Source organism: Podarcis cretensis (assembly GCF_951804945.1).
Source record: "Podarcis cretensis genome assembly, chromosome: 13".
Classification (NCBI taxonomy): domain Eukaryota; kingdom Metazoa; phylum Chordata; class Lepidosauria; order Squamata; family Lacertidae; genus Podarcis; species Podarcis cretensis.
This window is the reverse complement of record NC_137182.1, coordinates 29,481,259-29,506,415: the sequence shown is the minus strand read 5'-3', so window position 1 is coordinate 29,506,415 and position 25,157 is coordinate 29,481,259. Positions and strand designations below refer to the sequence as shown.

The following is a 25,157-nucleotide window of genomic DNA, read 5'->3' as shown; positions in this document are numbered from 1 at the left end:
GCTGGCTGAAAGTAAAATAGGTTAGATGAGTACATTTGCAGAAGAGCACCAGTTGGTGTAGAAATAGTTAAGCAGTCCTCCTTCCCTCATGTTGATTCTCCCCTGTGAGTGCCCCTACCCTAATATTCTTTGTTACATCAGTAAACATCGTGCTGGGAACAAATATTTACTAGTATAAAGTGTTATTTGGGCTTGAAACATCAACATGGAAACTGGCACACATGCTCAGATAACAGCCTGCATTTAAATGATGAATCTGAACTTGATCCCTGCCCCCATGTTTCAGGGGAACAGGAAGTATGCAAAAGAGAATACAATATAGTATCTGCCATGAGGACTGATATATTGGCATGGAAGTTTATATGCTTGCTCAAGATAACATTTTAGAATTTTATTGCAGCTTAAAAACTGAGAAATTTATTATGGTATAAGTATCTGTGGTCTAGAGTCTACTTCATCAAATACATGTATTGTCATATTTAGTTGGTAGGTACATACATGTGGGTGTAGAGTGAGAAAATAGTAAACAGTACGGTCAGATGATTAAATGCAGAAAGTAAAAATTGTGACAATTCAATTAATTGACCATTCACAGCAGTAGTAATTAAGGGCAGGAATGGTGTGCAATACAATACTGTACCTCTTTACAGACTGAGAGGTCATAGAGAAACAAGGTATATAATTTACAACATGAGTCTCTGTTTGAAGTTCAAATATTCAGAGACTGATACCATTGTTAATGATATATAGGTTCTGGACAGGATTGTCAAGCTGAGTTTGATTTCCATATGCAAGACCTCTCAACACTGTGCTTTATTAGTGATAATAATGATGTATCTAAAAAAGGCAACAAATAAATTCCTCCTTAAGTTTCTAGTGCTTAGTCATTCAGATAATACTCCTTAGGTTTAGCTACTTACTGCAGCTTCTTCAAAAGAATTATTACCATCCTATTCCATGGTTACTTATCCCCTGTAATTGGATTTAGGGATGGGAAAACTGCAGGAGGTTTCCCTAGTAAGACAACCCTAAGTATTTAATTGTGTTTCCTCCCATTTTGATTAATCATTAAATAAAAAAATCAAGAATGATTTGGGAACAGAACAAGAATCACAGAGACATATTGAGAAAAGTCAAATAATATTCTTTATAACAATGCAATTTTTAAAAATTTCTACCAACATTAACTACATGTCTCTAATTTTGCATGAGAATATGTAAAATCAGGTAGCAGAAATTCTGTAAACAGGCAGTTTAAAAACACACTATTGCTGCTAAGAAACACTTTACAAGGGACTACACTGCATGTGTGTCTTCTAAATCTGAGTAAGTGCAGTAAAGCAGCAACTTCTGGCCTGGAAGTTCTGGTAATATGGAGTGACGCCTCAAAGAGAGGTGCCTCCAAACCCTTTTGTTCCCCTGAGCTTGAGAAGGGGATCAGTGCCAGACAGCATGACACAAACTGAGATTTCACTATTCTACTTCAAGTATCCATAAGTTAAATATGAATTTGCGGCAGATGCCTATGGCTTTAGTGCTTATCCTGCAAATGCACATGCAGGAACAGAGGCTGGCAACTATTATGTACATGCTTACCTGTGCGTAAGGCCCATTGCACTTACTTTTGACTATAGGATTGAGCTGCATGGCAATAATCTGGTGTGCATTCTGCCATTTCATATGCTGTAGATGGGGTGGTCAATCTACATGTTTACAGGTGCTGTAAACACCTTTTAAAAAAACTTTTAAACAGTGTGGCTAGATTCAAGCTTTTTGGGTTGTTTAAAAACCAAAGCACTGCTTCCCTTCTCCATAAGCTCCGATAAACAACTATCCAACCAAGTAGTCTCCAACAACGAAGTATATCTTCACTACTTGTGATAGATTAATGAAATATTAATAATTTGGATCCAAGGAAAGGAGGCTCCTTGAGAAATTGCACCAGTATTTCAACAACTTTCACCCATCATCAAATGGAGACCAGACCAGTCCACACAGTAGGCTGACTTTCTGGACACCACTGTCACTTAGTGCAGCACAAGCCAAACAGAAGAAGTAAGGCATCCTTTAGGGCAAAGATAGGGAATCTCAGGCTGTTGGCCAAAAGTGGCTCTCTGGGCTTCTCTGTGTGGCCCTTGGGACTCTCCCCAAGTTACATCTCTCACTGGCCCTGCTTTACACCCTCCTTGAGTGTTGTTACTCATAGTTGGCCCACCCATGAGGCAGAGGGCCACCTCAGGCAGAAGAAGTGCAAGAGGCAACATCCCACCTGCCTGCCGCACCACTTCTACTGCCAGAACTGCCCCCACTTGGCAGGTGTCAGCAAGGGGGGAAGGTGATCCAGTGGCACGGGTTGGCACATTCATCTTTCTCCTCAGGTGGTGAGATGGGATGGGCCTTCCTTGTTGTTACCTGACTGGAATGTGTCCTTGAACTGTGATGTTGCCTCTTGCTTGCCTGGATGAAGGAGAGAGGAGGTGGGGGGTGTTTGTGTAGAAACTAGTCTACCCTACAAAGGTAAAATTCACATTAGTTGTTCTGTGCACCCTTGCTTCTGACCATGTTTGTATCCCCTTTGGCCTGGCCCACAGTATAGGAAGCAAAGCAAAGCCTCCGTCAACAAGTAACAGCATAAAGGAGGAGGGGTGCTCAGGTAGCAATCCTTGATGCAAGAATAGTACATGTGTTCCTATTTTAATTTGTGTAACGTTGAAAGGTATGATAGATACTAAATTCTGAACGATTAATAAAAAGTAATGTCTGTGACATTGGCATTCCCAGGAATTCTTGCCCTCGCTGCTTTGTTCCCTCTAGTCCTTAATTTTTCTGCCAATCCCCGCTCCAAAATGCATTTCCCTTTAAAAAATCAACAACCCCAATACACCAGGATAGTAACATTGGACTACCATTCAGGGTTGTTGTATACTTTCTCCTCTCTCAGCAACTTTCTCCTCTCCCAGCAAGAGGCATATAACAACAGTTGCAGTTGGTTACTTTGCAGAACTGGCGTAACTCACTCTCCCAGCCACAGCCCTGCCCTCTGCAGTATGGGCATAATAATGATGAATTGTCTCTATGTATGTATTGACAGAGTGTTTTTTAAAAGATTACAAACTGAGGAGGGGAAAAATCTAATTAAGATCCACATTAGAAATATATTGTCTTTGCTATTACCTTTTGTTTTGGGTTGGCACACTACTTCCCAGTCACAGTGATACTAAAATTCTGGATTGTTTTTTATGGGGAAATCACTTCTCCACAGGGAAGAACAGTAGAAAATGCTTAAAAGCAAACGAAGATTTTTTTTCTCTAGAGTCTTCTAGGGCTAGGCAGTTGGTCTTCTAGCCTGCTCTTTGTTTAGCTGGCAAGATTTGCTTTCCCAAATGTCAGTCATTACTATGACCTCATTTATTGGCTAAAAATGCAGACAGATGGGAGAGGCTAGTTCCTCACAAAACAAAAATGCTTCATATTCCTGATTCTACAAGTGCTGGGATCTTTCATTTTTAAAAAGTAAGATTGGGAATCTGGGGATTATGGCTAATGAGGGAGCAATGCGCCCCCTTGCGGACCCCTATGGTATATACCTACGTGTAAACATGCGTGTTCTGGGAGAAGGGATGTTAAAAAACGCTTTCCAGTATGACTTCAGAGTGGGTCACCACACTCTTAATTATAGCACTATAACAAACCCTGCTTTGTCTGTAATCCTGCTGCGCTGACCTTGTGTCCCATGCGCTATAAAGAACGGTAACTATTATTATTTGATAAATAGCGCTCACGCCGGCGCGGCTCCAAAAGGAGGATTTTTGTGTGTGTTTTTTGTTTAAACCCGGCTTTTCCAAAGAAGACAAAGAACACATTGGGAGTCGGTGTAAAGCCTCCACGCATGCGCTTACGGTCGTAGGGAGGTGTCTGAAAGATGAGACGGGCGGGCATTGTGCGCGTGCGTGGGAGAGCCATCTCGGGCAGCCTTTCATTGTGGGAGCAACCTTATTTCTCGAGGAGCTGGGAGGGCCCTTGCGAGCGCGCATATACGAGTTCTTCTTGGGAAGGTTCCGGAGCCTGTGCGCGCTCCCGTCGCTAGATAGGCGCGTTCTCTTTCTGTCTGTCTCTCCCTCTTTCCTGTCACTCCCCCTCCTCCCGGCTTTGGTGAGCGAGACTTTCCAGAGAGCTCTCCCTGCAGCAGCATTAGCAGCCGCAGCGCCAGGTAGGGTTTCCCAGCACGGTGCGATCTGCTCTTAGGAGAGCAGCTGCACCGAGGGCCTTCAGACTTTGCAAACCTTTGGGTGGTGGGGATGGACGGGCGGGGGTGCGTTAGGCGTACAGGTGCGTGCGGTTACGCAGTGAATGCGCTTGCAGTGGCTGGAGGGAGAGGCGCCGCGCCATGCAATATAGCTTTGGATCCGATGGCTTCAGTACGCGGCGTAATTCCGTTTGCATATGATGTCGGTAGATCTCTTAATGCTCTCTTCACAGTTATACAACTCTCCTAATTTTCAGCAATCTGAACAACATTCATCTCTTCTCCTTTAACCACACCCCTGCCTCTGAAAAGAGGAGCCCTATTGCAAAGAAATACGCACTCGCCACCTGCCAGCGCGTGTGGCAGTACAAATACGTTATTTTCCTCCCTGGTCTATTGTAGCTTTATTAGGGCTCCTTTCTATCATCATTCAGTGGAGAGGCTTGTAATCGTAATGCAAAATGGGGCAGTAGGGGTGTGTCTCTTAGGATCTCAAGGGTAGGCTTAATTGTATGTATCTCTTTATAAATATTTTGCAACAACGACATCTACTTTTATTCTTTTTTTATAAAAAAATAACATTGTATAGTAATATGTTGCTTGGAATGCAGTTTTTGCTTGTTTTTGGCAATTTGAGGCACACTTTCTTTTTTTCTTTTTAAAAAACACCCATATGTAACATTTTATTTTATCATTTAACAAATGATCTGCTAACTTCATTTGGAATTATAGGTGAATTTTAAGGAACCCCTTTTTTGACCCTGTTAACTGTCATTTCCCCCCATCTCTTGTCTCTGATAGGTTTGGTTTCCTGCTTGGGAGACTGGTTTTGATTGTGAGGGTGATGGCGAATGATAGGCTGTTGGTGCTGCAGTAGGTGTGGATCTTGGAGAGAGAAAAAGGGTGGGCTCTCCTTCATATCAGTGGTGCCATGTTTTGCAGTCCATGTCATATTTCTAGTATTGCTTAGATAATTATGATGTTGGGGAAAATAGCCTAAGAAAGGAAAATGTATTCTGTGTTAGCATTTTTTTTTCATTGTGGAAATCTGAGATAGGGTAAATGACCTGCACAGTATTCTTTTCTAAGAGCTGAGCTGCTTTGTTCCTCTATATGGGTCAGTATTATGGGATTTATATTTAGGATTCTTAATTCTTGGGTGTAGCAGTAGCACAAGACTGGTGAGTTGAAAGAGAATGAAAATGACTTTCCCCCTTCTCCATGCTTATTATGTTAATAGTTACTGTTCTGAGCAGAAATCTAACAGCGAGATAGATGATTCCTGATCAAGATGTGGTGGAGAGCTGGGGGGGGGGCGCACACAGCTTTCTAGAGAATCATAGTCACCCAAAGATTCCAGCTTGATTATTCTGTGCATTCATTGTTTTTCTCTCTGTCTCAGATGGTTTTCTCTGAGAGAAAAATGGATCTGAGTGTAATAGCAGCAGCTGGTCACGCCCCTGCTAGGCTAGAATACATGGATGCAAAGTGCAGTTCTCATTGGGTAAAGACTGTGGTATGCTCCTGTAGTTTTGGGTGGGGATAGAGAGGAAAAAACCCTTTTGTCTACCAGCAGAATTGGCATTAAAATAGATGCCTTGCTAGAATGAATATAGAAACACATTTTTATTATGGATTTTTCCCGTAATTGATGCTGCATCTTCCATCTTTTTTAGTGGGGATAATTGGTCATTGTAATGTGCAAATAAACTACTATATTGGTAAGTAATGCCACTGATTTGTCAGCAAGAGCTGCATGGTTAGGCTGGTGAGATCATAGAATTCTAGGGTAAAAAAGATTCCTGGGATTGTCCATATATTTATTCAGCCTTTTAAATAGTCAATGTATGTGCTGTAACTTCCCTAATCCATGGTTGCTAATTTATAGTTCTTTAGACTGTTTAAATCATTTGCATATGATGTCATTAATTCTTAAAACAATCCTGTATGGTAGGTTAGTTTATTGTCCCTATGCTACAGGTGGGAATTGGGGATGAGGGACTGACTGGTCTCTGAGTTCATAGCTGAGGTGAGATTTGAAGAAGGAACTTCTTGGCCACTACACCAGCTCTCTAATACATTATTTATTAAGACTTCTTTCTATTCTACTTCAGTCATGAATGAAGGCATAGCATTTGAACATATTTGGTGGTAATCCCTTTAGATGCATTGCAAAGCTTTAATTTTATGGTTATAAGAAAAGAGCTCTGTCTCTAGGATCTGGTACTGGAGTTAGCCAGATTTTGGTCTTGCATCATCCTTGCATTTCACTTAATGTTTTAGAAGAAATTTAGGGAAATTCCTGCCACCAGCTAATACAGGTATTTTAGCTGGAGAAACTCTTATTTCTTGGGTTGTTTGGAACCAAGGAAAAAGCTGATGTGGCCATCAGGTTTCCCCCTAGTTCCTTCTAACTGGTGTGTGTCTGAGCATTCCAGTAGATGTATTTGTGGTTGCAGTGCCAAGAGGCAGAGACAACCTCACCAGTGCAAAGTAGAGCAATACTATCATATTTATTTGGAAGGAAGTTCCACTGTGTTCAGTGAGGTACTATTACTGCTAAGTGTGTTTAGGGTTCCAACCTAATTTGCACAAGAAACTCAACTGAAGTTACCACTATACTTATGAAACATTACTTTCAAGCGTCATTCCTAAATACATCAAATTCAAAGACAACATGGGTTTTCCACACTTGCACCAAGTTGTTTGCATGATTTCAATGTATTATAAGTAGAAACCCATTTCCCTGTATTGCCCCCCGCAAAAGCCAACAACAAGAAGGTAGGTATATTGTATCTTGACTGAGAGTTCCATTTCCTGTAAAGAAGAGTTCTCATAGCTCATACTTTCGAAGTAAGGTAGAGGTATATGCATGCACATAATGCCCTCCTCAATATGTCAACACCAAATTGTTTTAAACTAATTTTATCATTAAAATATATTTAAAATGCATACCTTGTGGTATTTTGCTGATCTGCATATATTGTATCTTGTGCAGCCTACCAAATTTAAGGCCCAATATTTCTCCAGGAAAAAACCACATTTGTTTGATAGTCTCTTTGTGCTGGGGTGTGTGTGCAGATTTCATGCAGAACAGCAGCACACGAGGAAATAAACTGCAAAAGTTGCTGCAGAAAATTATATAATTCACAAACTTACTCTACTTTTTTATTATGCCTGATGCATTTTTGAGTGTGAACATACTCTTGATCAGAAGCAGCTATTAAAAAACAAAACAAAACTTCATATTTCAGAAAATACTTCATAAACTTAGCAGCCTCCTCATACCATTTATTTTTTTTGTAAAAGAGTGATCATTGCATGCTAATGTAAATGTATGCCTTGAATAATGTTCTTCTTTAAAAAAAAGTGTTATGTCCAGGATCTTAAAGTTGAATGGAACAGAGGGTTAAAGTATTCCATTCAGCTCTGTCAGTCGAAAGTTGCATGTATATGCAGTGTTTCGTTAGATTTAAAATTGAGAGTGATACAACAAAAAATCATGTTTCCATATGTTGGACATCACAGTGCTCTTATAGGAAGAGATTTGTTAGTTAGATGTTGGCAGTGTAATGCTGAAAATTCCTCTTTATGATGTGGGCATGTCCTGTAATGGTTTCTTTCTTGTCAGAAGTTACTGCTCATATCAACTTTGTTTTGAGAAAATCATTAATATTTGCACTCATAAATTATATTGAACTAACCGAATGACAACAAAAGTGAGTTCTATGAGTCCTTTTGGTGTCTAAGAGACTTAAACTGCAAGGTTGGAAGGACAAAAATCTACCATCTATCACCCAATGGATTGAAGATCTCACTGCCCTTTCTGTATTTGAACATGTGGATTGTAATAATTAGTTTAGATACCTATTTGGACTGTCTTTATTAATAATGTACATATAAGTACTGTACATATAAACTAGGATTGGTGGAATATACTTACTGTTATTATCAGCTGGCAGTGGGGTTTTTTAATTATTAGGTTTTATTTGCTTTTCTTCTCTCTGCTATATTTGTAAATATAGGAATGTCTTTAAAAAAACCCTAACCTGCCTCCTTAAATCAGCATTGACAGTTTCATTAATTCTGTAGTGGGTGTGCCAACTCAGTGGGTTGTAGCCAGCTATGTTCTACTCAGAGTAGACCCAATGAAATTACAAGATGAAAGTTAATAATGACCATTAATTTAAATAGTTCTATTCTATGTTGGATACAACCTGATATAAGCCATTGTTTCTGTTATCAAGACATGACTTCAGAGACTCCTACTTATTCTTAAAAAGAGACGAGAACCTTTTAGTTATCTGTAAAGATTATTGTGATGGGAAGGAACCTTAGGTGGTAGAGTCCATGTTGGGATGTAGAAAGTCCTAGGTCCAGTCCCTAGTATCTCCAGCTAAAATATCTGGTAGGAAGTCATGTGGAAGATCTATCTGCTTAAGACCTGGACAGTTGCTGGATGAACAAATCTGAGTTGACAGGTAGCTTCCCTGTGGTTTTAATGCAAGAGACCTTGAAATTGTAGATCTTCAGTGTGTCTTCTGAATGAGGAGCTTTTTATCTTTTAGAAAGAAGCTTCTAAGAAAGTCATTACAAGAACCTTTTATGCAATCTCCTTCGGGAGTTTGCTCCAAGCTTGCATTTTATCCTAAGATCCAAAAAGCCACAACTGGTCTTAAACTGTAGAGTAAACTCTAAAACACATGCAAGGAGGTTGAAAAGGAAAAATGGGCCTAGAATTACTTGTTTTAGAATAACTTACTGTATAAATTTCTTCCTATCACTGTCAAAACTAATTCATTCTGTAGAAGAAACATGGTTCTGAACTAAAGAATAGGAATACCAGACTCTTAATTCAGCACTTTAAGGGTGAACTGTGTAGTTTTAGAAGGCACTATGGATCCAAAGACAAAACTGGTGGTTATAAAATGATAGTTAGAAAATGCTCAGTCATTGATTCAAGTGAACAAATTTGGCAGTCCTAGACTTGTATATGGATCAGAATGCAGCTATTAAACTGCACACTTCTTCAAATTTTGCCTTTCAGTTTTAGTTAAAAATGCATAGAAGGTGTGTCTTTTCTTGGGAAATGCATTGAGAAGTATAAAAAATGCATGTGTACATTTTATACATTTTTTAAAAAAACAGAACAGGAAAGACTTATTGAATGTATTGAGTGGATGTGAAACTGATACAGAATGGAAGTATTTGCCCATTCCTACTTGTGCACCCTGATTCATTTTTTAAAATTCTTATAGCTTATGACAAGGATGCTAAATAGCATAAAACACTGGAGCTACTACATGTTATAAAACAAATGAGAACACGTGTTCTGCGGTCTACAAGGTTATAGGAAAATGTTCGTCTAACTGTATATATAGTTTCCTCAAGGAAACTGTATATATAGTTTCCTCAAGGAAAAAAGTTCTTGTGGTGAATACATTCCTGGCAATAATTCTGATCTTTTTAAATTTAACACTTTTAATGCTGTGCATCAACTTTTGACATATAGATATGTCCAGTTGTATTCCAGTTGCATGCTGGCTGATCTGATGTTCAGCCCACACCATTACCAAGACCACAAAGGAAAAATCTTATTTAAATTTTGAGGTATTTCTACCCCACACTTTAATAAAATTGGCTTACAAAATGTAAAAACACAATAAAACATATTAAAAGCATATGGAGCTGTATTAAAACCAGTAAATCACTAGAAGCAGCATAAAAACAACAAATCCAGTTAACGGGTCAAATTGAATTGCAAAGCCTGAAAAGATAAATATCTATCTTATTTGGTGCTGAAATGAGTTTTCAGTGGTGGTGCCCTGATTTTATAATGCTCTTCCTGGGAAGGCCCTTTCTCTGGTAGCCATCTGCACCTCAAGTGGTGGAAGAACTTAAAGAGCCTTGCCTAGTGTACGTACAGGAACATGTTAATACAATCCTTTGGGTATCCTAGTGCCAAGCCATGAAGGATAAAAACTAGCACTTGAGAACTGAACCTGGAAATGAATTGAGAGTCTGTGCAGTTGATGGAGCACTAGTATAATTTTATAATGCCTGGTCTTTGTTATTTAGCAGCTATTGTCTAAACTAACTTGTGATTCTGAACTGTCTTCAGAGGCAACCCAATGTATACTAGATAACAGTAGTTTAACCTGGCCATCACCGGAGCATGAGACCTGAGACCTGGCTTTCTTAGTTCAGATAGGTATGCAGCTGACAAAGCAGCTTAAGCTTCTAGAAGGTGCTTTCTGCCAATATGGAAATGTGATTGAGATGGTTTAAGAAGCACTGTGAAACTGCAGGCCTATTCCTTTGGAGACACTACAACTCTGTCCAAAACAGGATGAACATCATTTACCTGAGCAGATTTGCACCTATGTATTCTTTGCCTTCATCCTGCCAGTTTCTATTCTCAACCATCAGTTATGCTGGGTGTGATCTGCATATTGATGGTACAGTACCTAACTCCAAATCTTCTTGTGTTCTCTTTGCTGATACTGTCCAAGTCCAGTAAATAATTTCCTACACTCCACTGCCAGAAATACCAGTATATCTTTAGATAGGCTTAACCTGAGAAAATGAACCTTGGACCATGCAGCTCTTAATGGTCCAAGACATAGAAAGAGCAACATCTTTTCCAGCCTGAGGTGACATCAAAGGACAAAAACAAATCTGTGTGTTGGCATAAAAGTTGAGCATTTGGGAGCTCACATAATTCCTTTCTGTGGCTTCATTCCCAGAGACTACAGCAGTGGAGTATTAAGAAGCAGAGTGATAAATTATTACGCAGCATTACAGGAGGGCTACTGTTGCTTGTTTATGGAGAGCATAAAATCAAGGGACAATGTAGAGGAACTCGCTCTTTCAATTAATGGAACTGTACCAGACTCTGGAAAAGCACCCACATGTGATATTAACCCTCTCTTTACTTCTGCAGCCAGATACTATTTTACCAGATTTGACAACTTACTGAGCACTATTGAAATTTTCTGAATATTTATAGATTTCATGAGGAATCGGTGCTGGACTACAACTTCATCATCCCTGACCATTGGGCTTGATGGCCGTTGGTAATCCCAAAACATCTGAAGACCTAGGTTAGCCCCCCCATGAATGGTGCTAGTCCATGGGGCATTTCCTTGACATGGCTAGCTCCAGATTTTGTGGCTCTTGGGCAAAAGATCTGCAGTGAACCCCTGTCCTCATAGCTTGCCTGTCTCCGATTCCAATGATTGTAGTGGCAGTAGGCTTACTGGCTCTATTAGGAGGCAAGATTTAATTGTTTTGCAGCTGTCGTACCAACCCTTCTTCAGCCCCAGTCTCCATCACTTCTGAAAACCCGTACTAGTGTTCAAAGTAACTTCAAAACACACCAGCTTTTCTTCTGGTACTTCCATTCTGCTGCTGCTGATGTTTGTGCTTGCACTCATGTGAGAGCTGGATTGAGGTGCTGCTGGATGACTGCAAGGAGGAGCAACCACCACTGTTCTGTGGAGGTAGTGCATGGCAGCAGCGTTTGCTGTTCTACAACCTGTCCAGTTCTGTCTGGCCTTGTGTGTTTGAGAACATATACAAGGCGAGTAGAGGAGCTGGTAGGCTAGCTGCAGGTAAGTGTGTATGTTTCTTTACAACTACTTTGTTCCACTTCTGCTCAAGGTGGCCTGTTGAGCAGGAGCAGTGGTTTCCCCACTGTTTACGGGGCTAGAGTCCTGATGTCAGCAGTTGATGTTGAGCTATCGTAGGTACCTCACAAAGCAGCCTACTACTGATCCTGTTCTTGATAGAATTCTGCTTTGCCCCAGTGCCCAGACTCGGATAATGGTAACCGAGAGAAGCTTTTCTCTCCTGTTGCAAGTTGGAAAGTATTTACTTCTTGCATTCAAGTGTCCACCTTCCTGCTGTATAGAGAGAATTGCCAGCTGGGTAAGTGTGTGGCTGACATGGAGTCCTGATATTGAAATTGGGTCTTTCATTTTTCCTCCAATTAAGGGAGCATGGAAGGAGGGCATGTGACTGTCCAGGAAGAATATACTGAAGATAAAGTATATTTTGTGGCAGCTATGACATGGAGGAGGAATTTCAGTGTTGTTGCATGGATTTGGTCTGAGGAACTGATCCAGCTGTAGACGTTAGGTTCCTTAGCTTGTGACTGCAATAATTTGCTACAACCCACACATAATTCTGTGGCTAAGGGAAATAAAATCCTTTAAAAAACAAACAAACCAAAACAGCAGATGTGTATTGTGCTCTGTAGCGAGGAAAGTACTTAAGGTGTAGCATTTAAATAACTTCAGCATTTCAGGCATTATGTCCTGCAGCCTTTGATAGAGACTCCATTAAGAGGATGGAAAGCAGAGAGGCCTTCATTTCAAAGGCTATTCAGCTAAGTGCAGGCTGTTTGTGTGTGGTTTTTTCTTCTTCTGAAAGCCTGCATTCATTGACAACAAGCATCCAAGAAGCAAACTGTCCGTTGACTTTTCACAGAAAAATGCAAGTATTACTGATGGAGTATATTATAAGTACATCTAAGTTTGGGACTCAATTTTAACGATACTGCTGCTATAACGAACTATTTTAAAATTTATAGCAAGCGGTTTCTCTTTCTTCACTTGGAATATGGGCAGTGGTTTGAAAATTACTTGTTTTTATGATGAAACTATTATGTAGGACTTGGGGTTCACCACACAACCACAGGGGCATTGTTCAGATTTGGGTGTCCTAAGAATCTTCATTCTATTTATTTAAGTTCCTATAATGGCACCCAAAAATGTCTGATTCAGAACTTAATAAAGTTGAGTAGAATTTCAGCATTTTGGTGCTGAGGAAAGAAAGAACAAAGAGAGAGTCAGTGCCAAAAAAGAAGAAGCAAAGCTTCAAAATGAGTTTTGAAATGGAAGAAGCTGTGGTTGTTTCAGTGAGGTTTCACTGAAGAAAGCCAGTCTTCAAGACAATTAATTATGTCTTTGTGGGAAAGGTGTGGTAGGAGATATCACTTTACATCTCCTGAGGTGTAAAGTAAGCTTCAACTGCTCACTGACTGATGAGCCCCTTTGCATGGTGGCTTGGTAGGCATGCTTACCTTCAAACATACACCTAAAGTGAGACAGGAAGAGTTCTTTTTTTGAGGGGAGAAATACACATAAACTGGGCCCCTGCATGGAGCATCTATGTTCCCACATCTTGGATATGTGTTCAGATGAAGTTGTGTGTGTACATTGCAGAAGACTGTCAACTGGTTAAGTGTGTGAACTAGAACTGAGGACTGATAATGAAAACAGAATCCTGTACTTATCCTTGGATTGGATTTAAGCATTTGGTGATATGCTTAAACTCTCTCTGTTTCAGGGAACACAGAAGGAGGGCATGTGACTGATGTGAGGGTGGGATTTCAAGGTTTAATTCCAAAGATTCTAGGCTGAAGACATCACATATATATTGCAGCTATGCAAGTGGAAGAAAGTGTTCTGCCTTGAGTATAGCCAGTACCTTAGATGCTGTGAGAAGTGAGACAGGGAACTGCCATGGGAAAATGGAAGAGGAATTAACTTGGGCATGTGAGCCTGGTGAAATAAGATGACAGATTGCCTAAAGCAAAAGTGGAAATGCTCTGGCTGTGTTCACATATTTAGAGGTGTGGTGGTCTGGGGTTGCGGGAGGTCACAGAGCCTGCAGCAGAGTCCCTGTCATCAATGACCATCCAATCAGCACTAAAAGGTTGCTTTTTAGCCACAGAGACGTATTTTCACCCTTTGTGCTGATGGGAGGCAGTCAGAGTAGAAGGAGGTGAGTCAGTGACAGGATTGGCTCCTAGCTAGGGTCACTCTGAGGAAGGCACACAGGAAGAATACAGAGGAGTTGTTCTGTATGCTCCAAAGCTAAATATTTAGGAACACTGAAAACACAAGGTGCTTCAGTTTCAAAATAATCGTTTGCAAGTTCTGTTACATACGTTGGAACCTGAAGGAAAAGACAGTTGATGTCACTCCAAAAAAAGATATTTCAGCACTCCAAATTATTTGCACAGAAAATAGCTCTATCTGAAAGGCAACACATGGAGATCTGTATTCATCATTGTAATACATCCCTAATTATTATTGTATAATTAAAACTCTTGTATAATCTTTTTTTTAAAAAATCTGTGTATTGATTTTGTATGATATTGAACAAACCTAAGTGCATAATAATCTCCCTCCCACCTTTTAATTATTGTATTATTAGAAGGGTGTGTGGCTGTGGGGGGGGGAGGTGCAGTTGTGACTCATGAAGGGACCCTTAATTTCTGAACTTGCCACAACACTACTGCACATAACCAACTGTAAGATGTAGTCTGAAACATGTTATAGATTACCAGTAATGCAGTAATGTGCCCACCCTACTCCTCTCTGCTGAGTGGGGAGGAAATAAGCCACAGTTTAGTGTTATATGTGAATCAACACTTGCAGTTTGTTTTTCTCCATGTGCTGATTTGCACATGATGTTACGCCATTGCTGTAGTTTGCTTATTTCCAGCTTGACAAAGGGAGGAGCAAGGTGGGAGCAGTTTGAACAGTTCCTCCTTGTTGATGTCATTGGATAAAAAGTGCTGTATAAGGGCAAAGGATTTCATTATCTCAAAACTGTTGAAATTCTCAATCTGTAGGTTCAACAGGATGAATGAAAGGGACTAAGGCTACCCTAGACTCCCCGCCTTCTATGTATATATTTCATGGATGTCACAGCACAGGTTGTTAGTTTACGATGCAAGGGAGAGAAGGGGAGATGACCAAAACAATGAATGCCACCCTTTGTTTGCCCTTCCCATTATGTGGTCTTCTGTGCTGCCACCAAGTAGATGGTTCCCCCCCCCCCAACTGCCTTAATTGAAAGAGCACTTTATATTAGGGGCAGGGAACCTGTGGCCCAATAGATGTTGCTAGACTACATCTTCCATCATCCCAGACGCTGTATGGAAATAGATATATGAGAGTTGAAGTCCAACAATATCTGGAGGGCCCTCGGGCCCCCAAACGTGTGTTATAACTTTGGTGTTTCTTGTAGACTTTTTGCTGACCCAGCTGGACTGGATAGAGTGCAGCTTGGATGTGAGTTGAAAATCAAGGAACCGGGCCAAGGCTAAATCTCCATTAAATTTAGTTTTTACTAAAGGCGTTGAAAAGCAGTAGTTATTATAATGGTGCTTCTAGGGGAAAAACAAGGTTTTAAAGCTGCGTTAGCAGTTAAGCAACTAGGATATGAAAGTAACATGGTAAAACACATCCATTTAAATCTTGTCTACAATGTTTTCCTACTTAAGCAAAGTTTACTTCAGCTCATCCTACTTCTGTGGCAGGGCAGTTTCCAGACGTCTTGTTTAGATCAGCTTCTTTTATCACTCTAATCTGGGTCTTATGCAACTCTCAGCATCCTGGCTTTTTCCAGTTTTAATCTTTTTGAATGGACCTCCTACCTTGTCAGTTTCACTTATAAGCAATATCCCATTCAATCAGTAGTGCAATAGAGTATTGCTAAATTTCTAATTTGTATAAGGTTTCTCTTTGTAGTTTACCTTCCATGATCTTTTTAACACCCCCCCCACCTGGAACAGCTTCTAAATTCCAAATGACCCAATACCTAAACAGAAGGCAACCATTTTATAACTAAACACAAAATGGCTGAAGTTTAGTTTTCTTCACACACATTTGGAATCAAAGGAAACAGGGTTGTATTCAACCAAATCCTACTCAGAATAGACCCATAGAAACCAATGAACCTAAGTTAGCAATGTCCTTTATTTTCAGTGGTTCTACTCTCAGTACACCTTGCATAAATTGTGTCAGTTTAAAAATTAATTATAACAAAATAAATTGCCAGATAATCTTAGTAAAGCGCTTATCTGAGCTGTTTGTACCAACTCTGCCATGAAGCTCTATTTTTATATTAAACTATATTATAAAAATAGTTCCTTTGACAATGATCTATGGCTATGGCAGAGTTAAGTAATGTGCAGCCACTCAGTCTGAATGTAGGACATGAAATCATGGTGCAGCTGTCATGTAGAGGGAAAACGGCAATTTTCTAAACTTTATAGTTGCACAGCTAAATATAATAGGCCAAAATGATAAAAGAAGGAAATTAAAAATCCTTGAGGCTAATTCTGCCCTGAAGGACTGGATAGAAATTTAATAAATATTTTTTTATTTTGCTGATCCTTGCATAATCTGCTTTAAAAATGCTGCCAATTTCTAGAGAGATCTTGACCTTGTTTTAAAGTACAAACTTAGAAGTCCTTTTTTAGAAGAGCCAGTGTGGTGTAGTGGTTAAGAGCGGTAGTCTTGTAATCTGGGGAACCGGGTTCGCGTCTCCGCTCCTCCACATGCAGCTGCTGGGTGACCTTGAGCCAGACACACTTCTTTGAAGTCTCTCAGCCCCACTCACCTCACAGTGTTTATTGTGGGGGAGGAAGGGAAAGGAGAATGTTAGCCGCTTTGAGACTCCTTAAAGGGAGTGAAAGGCGGGATATCAAATCCAAACTCCTCCTCCTCCTCCTCTTCTTCTTCTTCTTCTTCTTCTTCTTCTTCTTCTTCTTCTAATTAAACTTGCTTTTCTACTCTAAGATGCCTGACAAAAACTGATTTCGTGAGTGTAGTGATTTGATGCAAGTAAGTGAATTCCCTTTTCCTCTGCCCCATTCTCATAGAAGAACCAGTCGATTCCAGCTACCATTTTATTGACATTGATTGAGTCATATGATCCTATGTGCAACCATGAATGAATCTTCAGTAACATGAGATTTCAGAGAAACATTATTTTGGGCTGGCTCTAAAGTAGGTTGTGCGTTCATGCTTACAGCATGTGTATCTATAAATGGTTTTTCCATTCTAATTATAAAGCTTATTTCATAACATTTTTGAGAAGTTGAATTATACACCAAAAGTCTAGTAGCCCCCTCTGCTGAGTGAATATCACACTTGATGGGACCAGTGATGTGATGTGCCTGACCTGGTGAATAGCAGCAACCAAATACAAATCAGTGGCCTATTTAAGGGACTACCTTTCATGCAGGGTAAGTAGAGATTAGGGTGGCAATGAGCAGATCCACACCATACATTTGAAGCACATTCAGTGCATATAACCTTCCCCTAAAGAATTCTGGGAACTGTAGTTTCACACTCAGAGCTGTAATGTCCTGGGGGGGGGGGGAGGCGGGGAGGAAAGAGAAGGGGGAGGGAATAAAAGGGGGCAGACATCAAGGGAAAAAAACTTTAGCAATCATGCACCCCCACACACCATTGCACCCAATCTACTTGATTTTGGCTTTATGCCCTATCTATAGAATGTAACCCCCATGTAAGCTGTGGGTCTAGTGTGTTTTATTTTTGTTCAGTTGCATTAATTATGTCTCAATTTGTTTCTGTACCTATAGATTAGCATCTGCAAATTTTAGGTAAATATACCTTTCTGTCCATTTTTAATGATACAGTTTCCACTCTTTGTGGGTGGGTGGGTGGTTTGCTAGTAACTAACCTAGTAGAAGTGGGTGGAGATTGACATTATGTGACATTTTTGCCACAATCTTTGGTGATGTTCTAAAGTTCATCACAACTGGGGCTGAGACTGTAACTGAGCTACCACTGCATAGAACAAGTTTTTATTTTAGGGGCAGACATTCTGTTAGCAATAATGTTACTTTTGTGGCAAATTTGTTGGCTCTCCAAAGCAGGGGTCTTCGGCAAGGTTTACCTCGCATGGGCCAGTTCACTCCAGCAGAGATACTTTTGTGTGCCGGATTGCACGTGCGTGTGAATGCGCGCACCCGCGATTTCTGGCGTCTGTGCAGACATGATGCTCAGCGCCATGGAAGTAAGTCCCCACTCCGTGCTGTGCCAGTTTAGCATAGTGGGCGGGGACTCGCCGAGCAGGCGGCTCGGTTCAGGGGCGGCATGTGGGCTGCTTAAACAATCCCCGTGGGCCGCTTGTGGTCCATGGGCCTTAGGTTGCCTAACCCTGCCCCAAAGCCTTTGAGATAAAATTATGTCTTATTTGGTGATTCCTTATCCTGCAGTCTCCAGCCCTTTCACTTAGTAGTACAGTGGTACCTTGGGTTAAGTACTTAATTCGTTCCGGAGGTCTGTTCTTAACCTGCAACTGTTCTTCACCTGAAGCACCACTTTAGCTAATAGGGCCTCCTGCTGCCACCGTGCCACCGGAGCATGATTTCTGTTCTCATCCTGAAGCAAAGTTCTTAACCTGAGGTAATATTTCTGGGTTAGCGGCGTCTATAACCTGAAGCATATGTAACCTGAAGCGTATGTAACCCGAGGTACCACTGTAAAGTACATATCCAGTTCCACAGCAGGAATAGGAAATGGAATGTCACAGGGATAGCTAGAAAAAGGGAGTCTTTAAAAAAGAAGCTTTTTATTTTTTCTTTCTTCCAAAGAGCTCAGGGCAGCATGCATGGTATTTCCGTCCTCATTTTATTCTTACAATCGTGTGTTGAAGTCAGTCCAGGAGATTGGCCCAATAAACTTATGGCTGGGCAGAGATTTGAACAGAGGCCTCTCTTTTTTTTATAATAATATTTATTAAATTTTGTATAACCAATAAAAAACATACATAATAACATAATATTTTCCATTATCCACATTTCATTCTCTACTTTGGATTTCCTCACATCTCTTGTTCCTGCTTTCTAAACATAAATTTTACCAGCAAATTATTAACTTGATTTAATTCATATAATATAATTTTCCAATATTTAATATCTCAAATTTTGGGATTTAACATACACTTATTAAAGCTTAATCATAAAATATTACTTATCCCAGATTTATCTTTTCATCTTCCAATTGAATTTAAATTTATATTCTTTATAACTAGTTTGTTGAAGCCATGTTTTTACTAATCTTACATCTTTCTTAACAATCATACAATTTACAATATTTTTGTAGATAGTCCTTGAATTTCTTCCAGTCTTCCTCCACCAGTTCTTCTCCCAGGTCTCGGATTCTGCCCGTCATCTCCGCCAGTGAACAGAGGCCTCTCGGGTCCCTACTCTTCCATTACTAGAAAGGAGTTGTAGGATAGAGCAGAACTAGAACTAATACCGGACTAAATTAGTGCTGATTAATCCCAAGAGACATGTATTGACCCATCTTTAATGGGAAACAAAGAACAGCTTTTAGAATGTTCATTCCCATGCCAGGCCACTTCATCAGTTATCTATGCCCCATTGTAGTCTTCACAGATCACTTCAACTGTAGAAAGTTAAATGTGTAAAGACAATATAATGTGGTTGCTTTTAGTAATAAAGGGATACTCTCAATAATTCTGTCCAACAAACATAGCAAGAACAATCTGTTTCTTAGATTGTTTTTTTTGTTTTTTGTTTTTTGTTTTTGTTTGTTTCTTTAGGCAAAATTATCCCTTTTCCAAAGAGCAGTTTCTTCCTCCTGCCGGAACTAATGTGCAAATGAAGGGGAAAAGCAATAGGCTTTTGGAGCAGAACATTGCAATATCATCTGGAATGGCTCAAGTCATACGCTGCCATAAGCATTATGAGAAGCATGGCTGTGACTCTGCTCCAACTAAAGTCTAGATTGGCATTCTAGTATTTATTTAGTGGGTTTCTATCCTGCTTTTTTTAACTGAGTTCTCAAAGTGGCTTACAATGTAACAAAATGCAGGTAATACATTAAAAGTCCCACACCTTTGGGGGTGGGGAGAACAAGTCTGGCTGATATCTTCACCCCCTTTCTATCCATATGTTGATTTTTTAAGTTGTTTGTAATAAAATGGACAACGCTCCTAATCAAAGAAGACCCAGGGAACCAGAAGCAATGCACTTTAAATCAGTGTGTCAAGTTGATAGCTTAAATGAACAATTATTGCCTTATTCTGCCATTAAAAAAATGCAATTCTGGAAAATAGATGTAGGTTAGGGGTAAGGCAGTTCACATGATGTTTGCAGAAGCCTCACAAACTATATATCAAACTAAGAATTATATTTTTTTAATGTTCAAGAAAGAAAACTCAGAATCTCAAGAAGTCATTTCATGCTAGAATGCCAATTCACACAAAGTGTAATGAGCATCTCTAATTCTTCCAACTGCCTGTAATAAAATTACAGCATGCAAGTGCATGTGTAGTTTGGTTTTTTAAAAATGAATTGGGAGCACTAAATTAGTTCAGTGCTGATTATTCCTCAGTGCTATTGAGTACCAGCATTTTGCATCCACATTTGGCCTGTCATATGCACAGAACTGTCCCATGAAAATTATAGCCTACCATATTATGTTTATTATAATGCCACATGAGCTAGGAATAATGGTTAACTATGAGAAGGTGCTCAGATCCGGCTAAAGTTGGTTATGATTGACTAAGGCTGCAGATTGTTCTCAAAGGCTTTGTACACTGTATTCACCTCACAGAGCTACAATTGCCAATGTGTTTAACCTATAGTTCCCAAGATTCTTCGGAGGAAGTCATGTGCTTTAAATATACAGTACATGGTGAACATGTGAAATAGGCCCAGTCTGAAAACAACTGTTTTCTGGAGGCATTGCACTTGAAAGTTGAGATGGACAAATCTGACAGTTTCTGATCTGTCAGGTTTTGTGGGGGGGGGGTTTGCATGTTTTTACCCATAATTTCATGCTACTTCTGCATTAATCCTCTCAAAATGCATATTTATGTTTATGTGTGTTCTCAAAGTATATATTTAAATATATATTCTGAGATAATTTTTAAATTCCTGAGGTGCATTGCAATGTTTGGAGAAGTGTAAAATCCAATAGATTGCTGAATTCTGATCCGCACAGTAGTCTGAGATACTATATTTCATATAATAATTTATGAAAACTGAATTCTTCTAGCATTCATATCTCAGAGGGGGAGCATGTCCTCACTTCATTGTAACAAAAATGTTTTGTGAGCATCTAATTCTTGCTGACTGGTCGTCATGACTGGTTGCTTGCATTATGTAGGCTTCCCCCCCTCGCTAAGTGTTTTTGTGGTTTGTTCTATAAATTTCCAGTAATACAACTGTCTTGAGTGATTAATTATAATAAAGGGTGATCTGGAAGATTGACAGATGATCAGCTAGACAATTAAATTATTCATTTGTATGTGCAGAGCACACAGTGGTGGGAGGCAGTAGTTGATGTATAGGAGCATATTTCTGAGCTGTATGCATTCCCACACAAAATATAACTGCTATCTTGTAATTCAGATTTGGCCTTAAAGTACAACTATCAGTGTGCTTCCCTTGTTCGTATATAAAATAACCACACACTCCAGTCTGCTCTATTTGAAGCCTAATTTCAGTGAGGGGAGAGGATCCAGTGGTACCAGGAAAGGCCCATACGGGCATAACTGCACTCACAGGTCCTAGAATGGAAATTGCACTCTGTGAGTATAACTTTCACTATCTGAGGGCCAAACTATTTGTTGTTATTGTTTAGTCGTTTAGTTGTGTCTGACTCTTCGTGACCGCATGGACCGGAGCACTGCATGCACTCCTGTCTTCCGCTGCCTTCTGCAGCTTGGTCAAACTCATGTTGGTTGCTTCAAGAACACTGTCCAACCATCTTGCCCTCTGTCCGGGGAGTCTTCTCATGAGGTGGCCAAAGTATTGGAGCCTCAGCTTCACGATCTGTCCTTCCAGTGAGCACTCAGGGCTGATTTCCTTAAGAATGGATAGGTTTGATCTTCTTGCAGTCCATGGGACTCTCAAGAGTCTCCTCCAGCACCATAATTCAAAAGCATCAATTCTTCAGTGATCAACCTTCTTTATGGTCCAGCTCTCACTTCCATACATCACTACTCGGAAAACCATAGCTTAAACTATACGGGCCTTTGTTGGCAAGGTGAGGTCTCTGCTTTTTAAGATGCTGTCTAGGTTTGTCATCACTTTTCTCCAAAGAAGCAGGAGTCTTTTAATTTCGTGACTGCTGTCACCATCTGCAGTGATCATGGAACCCAAGAAAGTAAAATCTCTCACTGCCTCCATTTCTTCCCCTTCTGTTTGCCAGGAGGAGATGGGCCCAGTGGCCATGATCTTAGTTTTTTTGATGCTAAACTATATGTGATGCTAAATGTGTAGAAATGTGTTAAGTACTAGGTGCTGTGCCTTTGCTTGCCAACTCTACCTTACCCCCAATCCTCCTCAAAGCCATTTACCCTTCTCCATACTTCTCGCCAAACCTACCACCTTCCTTTGCCCTTTGCAAAGATAACCCAGCAAGTCCAAGCTTACTGTGACAGCCACCTGATTTTCTCCACACTCATACCCTTGCATTTCTAACTTCTGCTGTGGTGATTTCCCTAACACCAGCATCCAGGAATATAGCTAGGACTGGCTAGAGGCAGCACGCAGCAGGAGAACATGACAGTGGAATGTATTTGGGAGCAGGTGTGTCTATGTGTGTGGAAAGGAGATTGTTGCTGTGGCCTCAGTGCCTGCTATTTGCACTAGAAAAGCCTATAGGGTGAATAGGGTCTCTCTCACACCATGAAATAGCAGGTGTGGGACTGAAATTGGCCCCTTGCATCTGCAATCTTGCCTTAAAAATCCATTCAAGTAATTGCTAATTTCATGCTTTTGTCTCAACTACTTTGGCTCTTGTACTGAGTGATAGTGCTTTATCACTGAAAACTAGGATAACAGTTATCCCTGAAATTAGTGTACTGAAGCTGTGGTTAGGTAGGTGAGGGTTGGCCAACTAAACTTGAACCCAAGTTTTGGAGGGGTAGTTTTAGTTGTAGTCTGGGAGCTACTTTTTTTAAAATAACTTTTTATTCAAAATTAAAACAAAACATATTATCCAGAAACATATCATCCTTATCCCCCCTCCCCATTTCACCTCCCTCTCCCATAGTCTGGGAGCTACTTTTGATCCAGGTTGCTGCAGTGGCCAAAGAAGCAAGAAGGAGCCTGGCCACCCAGGTGAAGGAGGAGGCAGCGGCAACATCAAGCAGCCCTGCTCCACAAGGTGTGGATGGGATGACTTTCACCCCACACCTTGTGGGAGCAGTGCTGAGGCTGCCTGGTGCTGGGAGTGAAGGGAGAGTACTGTTGTGCTCATTTCCTGCTTGTGGGCTTCCCATAGGCCAGGCACGTCCAACAGGTAGATTGTGATCTACCGGTACATCACTCTGGACGTCTGTGGTAGATCACTGGCTTCCCCCAAAGAAGCTCAACAACCTTGGCTCCCTTAAAAAAGTTCAACATTTTAGCCCTGCAACCCCCCCCAATGGTGCTCTCCTGCTCCCTAAAATGCTCAACAACTTTGACCTGAACCCCCAAAAAGCAGGTAGATCACAGCCTCTTGGGAGTTGCCCACCCTTGCCACAGGCCATCTGGTTGGCCAGTGTGAAAAACGATGTAGAATTACACGGCCCTTCAGTCTGATCTAGCAGGGTTCTTCTTATATTCAAACTGCTATTCTGGAATTTCATAAATCTCTGTCTGGTCTGTATTAGGCAGCATTTTTTTTTACTTCTCTTGAAGAATCAAGTACTCAGTTTGGGTGCGTTCCTGGCTCATTACTCGAATTTTCAAATGGTAGTAGTGGCCTGGAGCACTTTCCAGCAGCTTTGGCTTGTGTACATTGATAAAATGGATCTGCCCACAGTCATTCATCTGCTTGTTACATTCAGATTTGATTATCATAATGTGGTTATGTTTCCTGCCACTAAGTGAACATCTTTACTCTTCATGGCTTCCTCTACTGAAACAGCACTTTATCCTTTGTAACTCTGTATTTTCAATTTTACTTAATAATGACAATTTGTTTTACATATATAACATCAGTTACAGATAGGTAGCCGTGTTGGTCTGCCATAGTCAAGACAAAATAAAAAAATTCCTTCCAGTAGCACCTTAAAGACCAACTAAGTTAGTTCTAGGTATGAGCTTTTGTGTGCATGCACACTTCTTCAGATACACACTTTGTCACTTTGATCGACTCTCCCCCCACCCCAATTTCAAAATTTCCCCTTTTTATTTTCATTGCATCTAATTATTTATCCACTTAATTTTTACTTTAAATTTCTCATCATGCTTCTTGCTTTAGTTCATAAATGATACAACAATCCTGCTAATGTCTCAACGTTCTTGCAATGTTCTTTGAAATAAACTATGAAGTTTTTCCAGTCTTAACTAAATTTTCCTTCATCTTGGTGCCTGATCTTCATGGTTAATTTTGCCATTTCGGCATAGTACATCATCTTTATCCTCCATTCTTCTTTCGTTGGTAGACACTCATCGTTCCACTTCTGGGCAAGCAGCATTCTGGCAGCTGTGGTCGCATTCATGAACAGTCGCTTTTGCTTCTTTGGTACTTCCTCTCCTAAAATTCCTCTGGTTTTCTAACAAAAAACCTCTGGTTTTCTAACAAAAGTTTACAATTCCCCCCCCCCCCATTTCATTGTATATCATTTCCCAGAAGCTTTTTACCTTTTTACATGTCCACCATGTACCTTCTTATTCTTTAAATTTCCAACAGATATTAGATGAATTTTTGTACATCTTAGTAAGCTTTACCAGAGTTAAATACCATCTATACATCATTTTCATATAGTTTTCTTTTAGTGAACTACATGCCATAAATTTCTTTCCACAGCTTTCCCCATGATTCAAGTGGTATGTTATATCCTATATCTTGTGCCCAGTGTATTATTACTGCCTTTACCTCTTTGTCTTTCATCTCCCATTCCAACAGGAGCTTGTACATTTTTGATAACAATTTCTAATTATTATCCAGTAATTCCTTTTTGAACTTTGAGAATTCCTTCCCAAAGCCCGTCTCTTTATCACTTCTAAATATGTCAATTGGTTAGAAATATTGTAACCAATCTGTTAACATAGATTTTATATCGTTATATTCCTTCATCTTTAATTTATAATCTGATTCTGTTAACAGAT

General features: G+C 40.1%; 1 protein-coding gene across 13 annotated transcripts in view; it reads left to right on the top strand.

Annotated features, from left to right (window-relative positions):
• The window catches only part of MAPT (microtubule associated protein tau), an 82,255-nt gene that overhangs the window by 10,010 nt on the left and 47,088 nt on the right, over positions 1-25,157 (top strand). The window contains exon 1 of one of the 13 annotated variants that reach the window (XM_079948761.1): positions 3,905-4,091. The exons of 3 other annotated variants lie outside the window; for them this stretch is intronic. Coding sequence is in view for 6 of the 10 variants with exons in the window: in XM_079948777.1 (XP_079804903.1) it covers positions 5,898-5,967 (70 nt within the window). In the remaining 4 variants the exon portion in view is untranslated. Of the gene's footprint in view, positions 1-3,904; positions 4,211-5,839; positions 5,968-25,157 lie in introns of those variants that run through there. 9 more of the 13 variants (XM_079948759.1, XM_079948766.1, XM_079948765.1 and 6 more) reach the window with 9 other exon arrangements.